At 40.0% G+C, this 12677-nt stretch overlaps 1 protein-coding gene across 1 annotated transcript in view; it reads right to left on the reverse strand.

Annotated features, from left to right (window-relative positions):
- Positions 1-2692: 2692 nt before the first annotated feature.
- LOC121167464 (protein enabled homolog) overlaps positions 2693-12677 on the reverse strand; it is a gene marked incomplete at its 5' end in the record, with an annotated part of 68400 nt that continues 58415 nt past the window's right edge. The window contains 4 exons of the mRNA XM_040996882.1: positions 2693-4098; positions 5463-5520; positions 7866-7944; positions 10738-10800. Coding sequence (XP_040852816.1) covers positions 4061-4098; positions 5463-5520; positions 7866-7944; positions 10738-10800 — 238 coding nt within the window. The remainder of the gene's footprint in view (positions 4099-5462; positions 5521-7865; positions 7945-10737; positions 10801-12677) is intronic.

Genomic DNA, 12677 nt, shown 5'->3' on the forward strand with positions numbered 1-12677 from the left:
TCCCCAAGTGCCTGGCCAAGTGTCCCATGTGGGTGGCAGGTCTGAACCCGTCTGAAGAACACCATATCCTCTTGTGGTGTGCAGCAGCGGGATGGTCAGGAGCCAGAGCCAGCAAGTAAAATTCAGGTCCTCTGACATGGGACCTCTTGGCTCACCCTGCGGAAAGTTGATTTAAGATGTCATTCAGGGCCCGGCGGTGTGGCCTAGTGGCTAAAGTCGTCGCCTTGAACACCCGGGATCCCATGTGGGTGCCGGTTCTAATCCCGACAGCTCCACTTCCACTTCCCATCCAGCTCCCTGCTTGTGGCCTGGGAAAGCAGCTGAGGACGGCCCAATGCTTTGGGACCCTGCACCCGTGTGGGATACCCGGAAGGAGTTCCTGGTTCCCGGCTTCGGATTGGCGCAGCACCGGCTGTTGTGGTTACTAGGGGAGTGAATCATCAGACGAAAGATCTTCCTCTCTGTCTCTCCTCCTCTCTGTATATCTGACTTTGTAATGGGGATAAATAAATCTTCAAAAAAGATGTCATTTAACCGTTAATTAGAGGTGGTGTGGTGGTGGGATAGCAGACACCCCACAGGTGTGATTTAAATGTCAGCTGTTTCAGATGCTAGTCGTGTGCACACAAATGCAAGCCAAAACCGTACTTTCCCAGTTTTGATGAACTTGAACAGAAACATTTGGACCCAATGGGGGACAAGACCTCTGCATTTAAACACCTAGCCCCGTCCATTTGTTCTGAGTGCTATTTCCTGTGTAGTCCAAGTGCCAATGACACAATCCCATCTGTATTCTAATCTTCCCTGGTAGAATCAACATTTACCAAAAACCAAACCAACCAACCCAGAAATTAGTCACTGCTCATGTTAGTGATTTAGATTTCTGCTAAATTTTTTACACGGATCAACTCAAACTTACAATACACTGAAATTGTCATTTGTATATGAACATGTCTGTTGTTTAGCAATAAATGCAATCTAACACACTTAGCACCCTAGTGGAATATGGAAGCTTTTGTAATAGTTATCCAAAGCTATGTTCTCTAGGCACTCCATCTCTGAGAGGATTCTATCTCGAACTGCGTAAAAAGCAGTACTTCTCTGAGGTGAGCCTAATGCAGATGCACGTTTCTGATACTGAAAATTCATGACTTAATCAGGCCCCTCTCCATACACTGTCTTTTTTTACATCCAACATCACGTTTTAGAACCAACTATATTTCCCAAGCTCTAAGTGTCACAAACAAGCAATGTGTATATACTGCAATTTTATTTCAATCGCACAAACGAAGTTAGCGTGTAGGAAATTTAAATGAAACAGTTACGGTAAAAATAGCAGAGAACTGAAAAACCTAAAAAGAAAGTACGCCTAAAGCATGAGAATTCAACATTCATTAGTGTTTCATCTTCAGCTTGATTGACACTTGAGGCTCGCACATTTTTAAACACGTTTTGAAATCGGGACTACTCGGCAGAGATTTCAGCACCAGCGCTAAAGTTTGTACATTCAGTTTGTTTGCAACTGACTCGTCAGCCATTTCCATGGTGTATGGTACAGATTTGTCACAGGTCAGATCACAGTGTTGAGGAAAGCAGTGCCTCCTTGTAGTAAGGAAGGATCCCCTAAGCTGTACTCAGTTTAAGACATCCAACGCCCAGGGGCACAGAAGCCATCATCAAAATGTGGTTCCAAGAATATGGGTTTGGTAAGGAGAATAACTTAAGCCTCCATTTCCCACTTTAATTACACAACTGTCACAGGTGACAGCAAATGTATACAATAAATCTAGTTGAACTTCTTGGAAAGAATACATTTAGCAGTCCAGGAGAATGTGACATGATGGAAAACACAGCATGATTCAACACTGGTTCATCTCTGTCATTTTACACAGACATCATGTTAATATTAGACCAAGGCACAAAACGTTTAGTGCATAAACCAGTTTCTTTTTTAAGAATTACCGTTCTTTAAGTTATCTTACTTTGGACCACTTGTACCCAGTACTCTACCTATTAAAGACTACTTAACTTACCCAACAAAATCAAAAGTGATTTCTGACCAGATTTGTAAGGGACACAAATGTTCATAGCGTTAACGTGGTTGCATAACCAAAAAGTACAATACAGATGAGAATGCCTATTTCTTTTGAAAACAGTACTTCTTTAATGCCTTTACTATTATTGCGTGACAATGAATATTAGCAAAAAGAACTGTGTACCTGAACTATGACAGCTCATCCATCAGCTTAATCTGAAATGAAGTTTCTAACAGAAACCTGAACCATTTAACAAGGAACAAACTTCCCGCATTCACACTTCTTTGCAGTGGTGATGGCTACACATAGGCAGCGTTTAGGAAACCATGCCACCCACAGGCTTTGTCTGAGGAACGGATATACTAAACTTGGAGAAGATGGCAGTGGGCAACTTCTTCAAAATTTTAGTACAACATCTGATGATCAAAGATGTCTAAGCAAATATGGCACATCATCAGGATGGAGAGCCTGGGGAAGTTCTTTTTTCCTAGATTTTCCACAAAGTAGTGAGGGTAACGTATAGGAATTCTTCTCTAGTTTAGTCTCAATGCTAAAGGAGTGAAACGCACACGCACGCACACACACACACACGCACACAGAGGGTGGTAAGTACAGTATCTAACTCCTTCTTCCCACCACCTAAGTCTCCCTTTTTGACTAAGCGGAAGCTGCAGCACAAGTCTTCAGTGGTTTCCCTTTTGCTAATGATTTCTGTGACCTTAATTGCTGCCATCATTGTTATTTGTTTCTCAGCCAGGAACCCGAGTCCCTGTGTAGTAACTGCAGGGGCACCTGGCTAAGAGTAACTGCCAGATTCAGTGATGAAGCATTTGAGTTCCACAGTGAGCTCTGACTCACACGAAGTTCGGAATCATGTTTCAGACCACTGAAATTACTGGTTAAGATACAGAGAGCTGAAGACATGATGTAGTTTCAGTACTCGGTTTTGTTAACATATTTACCAATTAAAGTCACAAAATATTTCTCATTATTCATGCAGGTACTTGAGAAAGATAGTGCAGAAATTAAATAAAAAATTATTCCTTCCCTTCCTCCCACTCCCCTGTAACTCTACAAAATGTTTTCCCTGGGACTAGGCCTCGTCAAGGCCACTACGGATTAGTATGACATGCAATACTGCCTGCAATTTAAAAAAGCTAACTTTGTGGCGGTTGTAATTATATTATAAAAATGTCCACATGCATAAATCTAAAAAAGGTTGAAAACCTATAGTAAATCTACAATATATTGTCTTACATTTGACCACTGGTTTGTGTTATGTAGAAGTCATAGATTTGGTAAAGCATTGTAACAATTTAGGAAGGCATCTAAATCTTTAAATGCTGGACGAAATTTATGTTTGAACCTACAAAATTGCATGAAGGCTAACTTGAGAGACTTCCTATCATTCTAAAATTCCTCAAGCTGGACAAATCATTTTTAGGATAGTTCCTTGTAAATATCACCCTTCAGAAGCATGTACAATTGTTTGTTCCCCATTTTAAAGATGTTAACCAACATAGGGCTGATCAATTATTCATGGAATATCAAATATGATAGGAAGACAAACCTGAGAGAAACATTTGCAATACAATATAGCATATGCTAAATTCTTCATCAGTATCAGTACTCTCTGGGGAAAAAAAAAACTTCTTAAGCCTTTCTTCTCTTTATTTAGCAATGGATTGTGGAAAATGTGCGATTTTATCTTGACATGAAAATATTTCAACGCACGGTGATCTTGCCTGGCGGGTTTAGTACTATCTGCATAACTGTCACAGGGATTCTTACACAATTCTTTTCCATCCTGCAGTAAAGGTTTTTTTGTTTTTTTATAAAAAGCAGCAAACTGGAGGGAACTAGCTTGTCGCAGAGTCACAATGTCTGAAGGCTCTCGGAGTGTAGGTTTTCCCTCCTTCTGTCTCCACTTTTCTTCTTTCAGCTCACAAAATGTAGGGGTTTGTTGTTAAAGATTGTAGGAATAATTTTTCTCCCGATTCAAGTCCTCTCCTCTGGTAGTCTGTCTAGGCAGTGTTTGACTTGCTCAGTTCCTGCCTGATTGCTGGAGAAGGAAAAGATTTAACAATCAACAAGTGATTCATTCTTTAAGAAGAGTTAAGAACTACGTTCATACACACATAATTATTAAAAAAAAAAAAAAAACTGACTTTGCAGATTTTGTTGCACAGACCTTCCTATGTTTATTTTTCTCCGTATACAAAATAAAAACAACCATGACTCCATGGGCTCAAAGATGGCAATGGATGAGTAGAGGTAACTTAAGACACCTGGCTTTCCATTTAGCAACAAACAGCACCTGACACATGAATCCCGTTTGTGGGCCTATGCGGTGGAGCAGCAAATTAGGGGATGCAGTGCTGGCATCCCATATGGACTCCTGGCTGCTCCACCTCCAATCCAGCTCCCTGCTTCTGTGCCTGGGCAGGTGATGACGTACAGCCAAACTGCTTGGGCACCGGCTTTGGCTTTGGCTGGGCTAGGCTGCTGTAGCCACCTGGGGAGCTTATGGAATATACCCTCAACTCCACTTTTCAAATAAAATAAGTCTCCTTAAAAAACTCTTTTGGTCCCTTCTCTTACAAATACTTCCCACTGCATGCAGGAGAGAGTCCCTCACTGACAGGCAAAGCTAAGTCAAGGGCAGGATACGCGGGAAAGTGCCCCTTACCACTGTTTTCTTAAAAATGGCTATTCTTGGGCCCAGCGCGGTGGCACAGTGGTTAAGGTCCTCGCCTTGCACATCCGGGATCCCATATGGGCGCCGGTTCTAATCCCGGCAGCTCCGCTTCCCTTCCAGCTCCCTGCCTGTGGCCCGGGAAAGCAGTCGAGGACGGCCCAAAGCTTTGGGACCCTGCACCCGCGTGGGAGACCCAGAAGAGGCTCCTGGCTTCGGATCGGCATAGCATCAGCCCGTTGCACTCACTTAGGGAGTGAATCATCAGACGGAAGATCTTCCTCTCTGTATATCCGCCTTTCCAATAAAAATAATAAAAATAAATCTTTAAAAAAAAAAAAGGCTATTCTTGGGTCCAGCGGCGTGGCCTAGCGGCTAAAGTCCTTGCCTTGAACTCACCAGGATCCCATATGGGCGCCGGTTCTAAACCTGGCAGCTCCACTTCCCATCCAGCTCCCAGCTTGTGGCCTGGGAAAGCAGTCAAGGACGGCCCAAAGCCTTGGGATCCTGTACCCATGTGGGATACCCGGAAGACGTTTCTGGATCTTGGCTTCGGATTGGCATAGCATTGGCCATTGCGCTCACTTGGGGAATGAATCACTGGACGGAAGATCTTCCTCTCTGTCTTTCCTCTCTGTATATCTGACTTTCCAATAAATAAATAAATCTTTTAAAAAGGCTATTCTTAAACTTCCATTGTAAAGAGGTGACAAACTGATTTAAAAACTTACCATCAATGAGTTCTTCTTTTAGCTTTGCTAATTCTTTTCTCATTTCATCTAAAATGTCCTAAAAAATTAGAGCAAAACATAAATTAAAAAAAATACTGAAGTTTTTTAACTCAGAAAATTTCAGTATGTTGCAAAATCTGATGTTTATTTGATTTCCCTGAGTCACAATTGCATTTGTTGGAATTCCTTAGCCTTGGCAAATTTTTATTTTAATAACATTCTTTTCCTCCAAATTTTGATTATACTCTAGCAAGGTATGAAACAGAAAGCCTTCTTTCTAAAACCAAAATAATTACTGTGACCCAGGGAAAGGTACGATTCTGGTAGTTTCTAGAAAATTACAGCTCTGCTCTTAATCCACTCCTCAGGTAGCAGTCTGAGGCAACACAAAAAGAAGTTCCAAGGAAGAAGATGTCATGCTGAACAGGACCACCAGCTCTTGGCAGATCTGCCATCAGGCGCCAAGTACGAGGACGTCTCAGGAACCAGCACAGAGCGTGTGTCAGTGACCCTGGCTCTCCGTGGCACAGGTGCTGCCCTGACAGCTAACAGAGAAGAAGGGGAACGGGGTCCTGCACACCCCACAGCCGAGTGCTGTTGCTGAGCATTTGGGGTTAGTGTGGACTGAGTGCAAAACATACCAGAATTCACATATTTAACATGAAAAAACTATGTAAAGGGAAGTATTAGTAAGTGTTAAATACTACTGCTCAATGAAATATCATATCAAGCTAAAATATTAAAATTATTTTTACCCACTTATATGGAATGTTTTAACTTGGCTACTGGAACACCTTCAGATATGTCTAAAGCCCACAGTCGGTGAGTGTCTCTACTGAACAGCAAGGCACTAGATTCCCCTTTAAGAACTGTAGCTGGCAGGCGCCTGCTGTAGTAGTATACTAATGCCCTGCCTTGAGTGCTGGCCTACCATATGGCTGCTGGTTTGTATAATGCTGCTCCACTTCCCATCCAGCTCCCTGCTTATGGCCTGGGAGAGCAGCAGAGGCTGGCTCAAGTCCTTGGGACTCTGCACCCATGTGGGAGACCAGGAAAACAAGCTCCAGGCTCCTGGCTTTGGATCAGCTTAACTTTGGCCATTGAGGCCATTTGGGGAATAAACCAGGGGCTGGAATATTTCTCTCTCTCTGTAAATCTGCCTCTCAAATAAAAACAAACTGGAGCCAGGGCTGGTGTTGCAGCATAGAGGGTTAAGCTAATGCCTGAGACACTGGCATCTCATATAAGCACCCATTCAAGGCCTGGGCACTTCACTACCAGTCCAGCTCCCTGCTAATGCCCCTGGGAAAGCTGCAGAGGATGGCCGGCTGATCCAAATGGAACTCCTGCAATCTGGTGTGGGCCTGACTCAGACTCAGCTACTGCAGCCATTTGGGGAGTGAACCAGTGACCTGAAGATCTGCCTCTCTCCCACTACCTTTCAAATAAACAAAATAAATCTTTAAGGAAGAAGAAGAAACAAAAAAAGAACTGTGGATCCAAACCTAAACAGAGTATGACAAAGTGACACAGTTTTAATGAGTGAAAATTAATAGCTATCTTGAGAAAGATTAGTTTGAATTAATGAATTTAGCATTTCACAAGAAAAACTTAATTGTTCTGTCCACAAAAAGCCCTTCCTGATTATACAACAAAACAAAGACCTGTTACTGACCACAAGCTTCCTTTTCAAATTATGCAACTCAATTTCACTTTTCAAATAGTTTTGCAGTATAAAAAAATCAGATTTACCTAAATAATCCAACTTTGTCTCTTTTCAGAAATAAAACACTTTAAAAAAAAACCCTATTTTCAATTGCTGTTACTTTTTCATGAGTGCACAGGTACTAAATAGAATCCATATGTATACAAATCATGGACAGTATATTTTCCTTTTATAAAAATGACAACTATACACATCTGTTGTGTTACTTATTTCATCTAAAAACAAACAAGTGTTCCTAACTGAACTACTAAACATTCTAAACTATGATTCTTTGATGGCTGTCCCACTATACTTCCCTACTTATACTCTTCCGTAATGTTGTGCATACATTTGTTTGCATTTCCTCTTGTTCTTGCTCAAATCAGATTTGCTGGGTCCAGTTCTGCCAGCGGGTAGGGAAGTGGAAGCCCATGGTCATCTTGCAACCATCCCGCCCCTCAGCATGCATCTACACTTGATGAGCCCACACCACCAAACCCTGCCCATGCTGCACCACCACGCCTGGAATCTGATGCCCTCTGAGACAGTAAAATGGACTGAACAACAAATGCCACTGTTTCAACTTGCATATAGTATTTTAACTCTATGTTCTCTTAAAGTGCACCCAGGATCCATGTCAAGTATACAAATACAAGAAAGCAAATTAAAATGAAGAAAAGCCATTCCTGAGGGCCCACCTGCTTCAGCCTGTCGTAGTCAAGTCCTTCTGTCTGCACTCCATTGGCACTGGGCTGGGATGAGGGCGCAGATTTTGGTCTGTACAAATGAAATTTCCCGGACAGGTCAACTACACTCAATAGTAAAACATTCTTAAGTAACTGCAAATCAACTGACCCAACACCAGATTCCAATGCATTTCTTAAGCAACATACACTGTGTTAAAAACTTAATTGCCAAAACGGTCAACTGATTAGAACATAAAACAGAAAATGCTGAGCATATTCAGTTATTTATAAATAAACTACAAAAAAGAAACAAGATGGTGAGACTTCTTCAGTACAGAGTAGCAGACAGCGTTGAGCACGAGGCAGGTAACCTGGTAACCCGTGGCAGGTGGATCAAGACAGTGATGAGAAGGCCAGCTGAAACACCGGAGGCTCCTGAACACAACCTGATCTTCTCCTTTGAAACTTCACATTATCTACTAAACAGCTGACAGGTGAATGGGAGGAAAAAGACTTGACTATTCTAACATAAGTCAGTTTACAGATTTTATGCCTCATTTGCAGGAAGGAAACATTCTAGTAAGCATGGTTTTCTGTGTGAACTGTATTCCACTTGAAGCATTCAGACAAACAATAATGTTGGGAATGATTATTACAATTATATTCATCCCTAGAGAATTTTTATGGTGATATCATTTAAATGATGTGTTTTGGGAGTGATTAGTTCATAAATTTATCTTGATTAGAAAATGCCAAACAGGAAGAAGATTGTCCATTCTTATTACACTTCTCAAAAACTTAAGTCCTATTAAAATTTTATGTGACAAAATAAATCTTCGGTTAATATCGAATCAGTCATGTTCCCGCTCCAATTCTGGCAATAACAAACTCAGGGTTTGCCTGATGCTCCTATTCCTGTTTTCTGAAACAGTGTAGATCAAGAGGCCAGTATTTAAGGGGCCACAAGTGCATGCCACCAGAAACCACAGTCAAATCACCTGTTTTCAACTTCGCAGAACACCAATGTTAGAAACCAAAGTTATACCTTCAGAATTCTTACATGTAATAGTTCAAACCCATTAAGCATCATTCTTGAACATAAAATACTGAGTTAAACTGCTTTAGTAGTAAAACATACTACTGCTTAAAATATTGTTCTGAAATCAACCAATTCTACTTTATTAAGTATTTGTTTCTGTGAATCAGGTAAGATAATAAAGTTCATGAACAAGGTAAGAAAACAATGTTCATTAAAGGACTGCCTTTCTTCTGGCTTTGCTTACTAAACTCTAGTCACACTGGGATCCGTATCGGGCAGGCTGTGGTGTTCTGGAGGAGCCATGTCTAGTGCATATCCTTCAGGGCTGACACACTGCTCATTCACACAATCACGCTCCCTATTCCAGTCTCCAGACTGAAATGATTACATTACTGCCGCCCTCTCCCCGCTGTCTGTGTTTGCTACTTTCTTCTAGGTTAACACAATACACACCCTCTTGTAATTCATGTGGACACCTGTGGTTTGCTACTCAGGCAACAGACTATCCATTCATATTTATTCAACAATTAATGTCTCGGTTATATAAACACTTGTGGAGGCATGCAAGTTTTTAAAAGTTTAACTCATGCTAACATGCAATCCATCACCACCACCACCACCATGAAAATTAATTTGAAAGGGGGGAACTTTTCATACTGAAGGAATATAGTAATCACCACTTTTTGTGTAAAAGCAGCAAGATAATGGAAAAGATTCACTATAGAAAAATCTTCATTCAATATAATTTTTTTATGTGCTAACAGATCTTTAAAAATTAATCTTTTGTTGAGGACAATCAAATCACTTCAAAAACAGCAGAAAAAACAGTTTCACTACTGTAACCTAAACATTTTATGGAGACTTAATTGCCTGACAAAACAAGCCTACCAAACATTTTGATGATAACTTCAGCAAATAACCTGGCCAAAGAGTTCAACTGCAGCATCATTCCCTGCTACAGGCCACGGGCGTTTTCTGCCGTTTTGTTTTTACTTCACATTTCCAGCAGACTTGATGTGTACATTCATCGTAACATGAACAAAATCCAGTTATTTCTAACCTATGGACTTTCCCATAATTGATGGCAAAATAGGAGGCTTTCTCTGAAGAGTTTCACTACTTGATGAAGGGGAACGTTACCTCTTGACATCATGCCTATAAAATGACTGCGCTATCACATTTAAATCCAGACTTTGCCAAGTTCACTCTGCATTAGGAATTTTTGTTAATTAATGTGTAGCATAATAGGGCTTATCCTAGAAAACTGACCACCTGCTCAGGTTGCCAGATATCAGTTTGTTCAAAATACTTGATATACCTCAAAGTATCTAGATTTCAGAAATTTTTCATAAAGAATACATTATCCACAATTGTGGATACAACATAAATGATGCCCAGTAGAGGATCTTTTATTTCATTTTTTTAAAAGCCTTGACTTATAATCATAAAGAAAATGGCCTTTAAGAGAAAAACTTGCAGCTACTCACACAGCCTGAGATATTCAAAATGTACATGGAAAATGCAGATTATGAAGTGTTAAAAAAAAGCCTACTCAAATAAATTTGTCTTTTAACTCCATTTTCCATGAACTTTCTCATGTGTCCTCGCGCACGTGGCCTCAGATTCACCTTCACATTCCTGATGCTCAGTATTTATCCTGAGCTAACTACAAAGTAACACAAGCTTTTTTTTTAAGTGTCGAAAATAAATCTGAAATGAAGTATTCAATCTACCTAAATGAATCTTTTTCGTGTGGTGATTACCAATCCAGGTAGAAAAAGCTCAGCCCTGCCCTGCACATGTTACTTCAAAGTCTCCAATCACAAAGGCACAGCGGGATGATACCTGTGTAATGAATCACAGGACCTGTTGTCAAAAACAATCTGATTTTTCCTTGGAGAATCCCGTCTATGAAGGGGAAAAACCATTTAAAGGAGTATACAATAGAACTTTAAAAAATAATTCTCATCACATTACTGATTCACAGCTTTTAAGATGTATCAAACAAAGCAAGAACTGAAAACCATTAAGAGCTGTTAAAATAATCATTTTCGCAACAAACATATTTGAGACTAATTTTACCCTCGTGAGGATACTGTTGGACAGTTACAGAAAATAAAACAACATGAACACAACAGCTTCTCTATAGGTTGTACGCTTAATAAAGCTTACTGCCATAAAGATTCAATAAGTGTCAAAACACAAAACATTCTAATAGAATCAATGTTAAGTGATACTCAAAATCATGGTAGCTCTACATAGTCACAAAATCAACATTTCTCTGGAGACATGAAGAACTTTTCTCTGATCACAAATACAGGACCTGTAAAATTCATAAACTTTCCAGTGTGACAGTTTAAAGCATTTCAATGATGACATTCTTGCTTCCATTCTATCATCCCGCATCTTCCTTTACACACAGCATAAAGCACTGTCTCATGCTATAGGATATTCATATTTAATCATGGCACAAAGAGAAACAGGTCTCTGCAATACAGACCAACAATCAAGTGTACTTAAAGAAAGCCAATACAGTGCTTAGTCTTTTAAGCATATTTTAAAATTCTTTTATAATTTGAAACTTCTTTTGGTGAAACATTAAGGCACAGGTATTAGCAGTTGGATCAAAGCTTTTAAAAGTGTGTGAGAATCCAGGAAACAATCAGTGTTTCACAACTTTTATTTTGAGAGGAATCACCCAACAGAGTTGGAACATGGTAACAATGTAGTTCTGGATACTGAAAACTAAGATTTGGCTAAACCATATAAAAACACTTTCAATTTAGTGAACTTCAGAGCATGTACTAAACTGAATTAGCCTTCAAAGAACATATTTTCCTTCATGAAATAAAACCAATCAGTAAGGAATACATTCCACATGAAGAGCCTCTTGCATATCTCCCTGTAACAGCCTGAGTTTATGCTTAGCTTGGGGGTAAGCTCACTACGGAACTCCTAACAACAAAGGATGTGGAGTGGTGGCAGAAAAAATGCTGTTGTCACATCTTATATCTGCAAAGAACAAACTGCACAGCACACACCCATTCCCTGCACTATGCTTACCAAGTATATTTATACTGCAATATTAAATAAGTATATCAAAGTTCTAAACAGGGATCTGAGAAACAGCCACGTGTGAGTTAGTTCTCTACTACACTGAAAAAAAAAAACCCAGGTGCACCAAAAGCAATTCCCTCTACTTCCTTCTAATGTCAGATATGATAATCTTTCAGTGACTTAGAAGCCAAAAGTTCTGAAGTACAGCAAACTAGTTACCTTGGGGAACATGCGAAACTACATTCACTACCAAATCTTTCTTACCAACAGAAAGAGCCATACAAAAGCCAAGCCCAAATTTAGACTTAGCTAACACAGAACCAGTTTGTGAAAATAATATGGTCTCTTCTAGTTTTTTTAAAATATAATCAGTGTCTATTTTTTCTTGATGCAAAAACAAGGCAAAAATCAGAAAGAAAAAGGTAAATACTTTTAAAATCTAGATATACATCTTTTTTTCCCCCTGGGAAGAATACACTCTTTAAATTGTCTCATAAAGCAAGGAAACATTTCACCTATGTTAAAGACCTGTGGTAAAGACTTGGTTGTGACAACAGAATATGCTTAGCTAAGTAACACTGAGTCTGTTCGACTTGCCAGCATGTGTGGATACTCCCATCAACTCATTCTGCTTTGGGGCACCAGCTTCTCTGAGTTGATGAGAGGTTCCAGCTGAGACGGAACCAAACTAATTTTGTGCTTTCCAAATGATGCTTCAATTTAAAACC

The sequence above is a fragment of the Ochotona curzoniae genome, unplaced genomic scaffold, assembly GCF_017591425.1.
Source record: "Ochotona curzoniae isolate NIBS_2020 unplaced genomic scaffold, NIBS_Ocur_1.0 patch371, whole genome shotgun sequence".
NCBI classification, from domain to species: Eukaryota; Metazoa; Chordata; class Mammalia; order Lagomorpha; family Ochotonidae; genus Ochotona; species Ochotona curzoniae.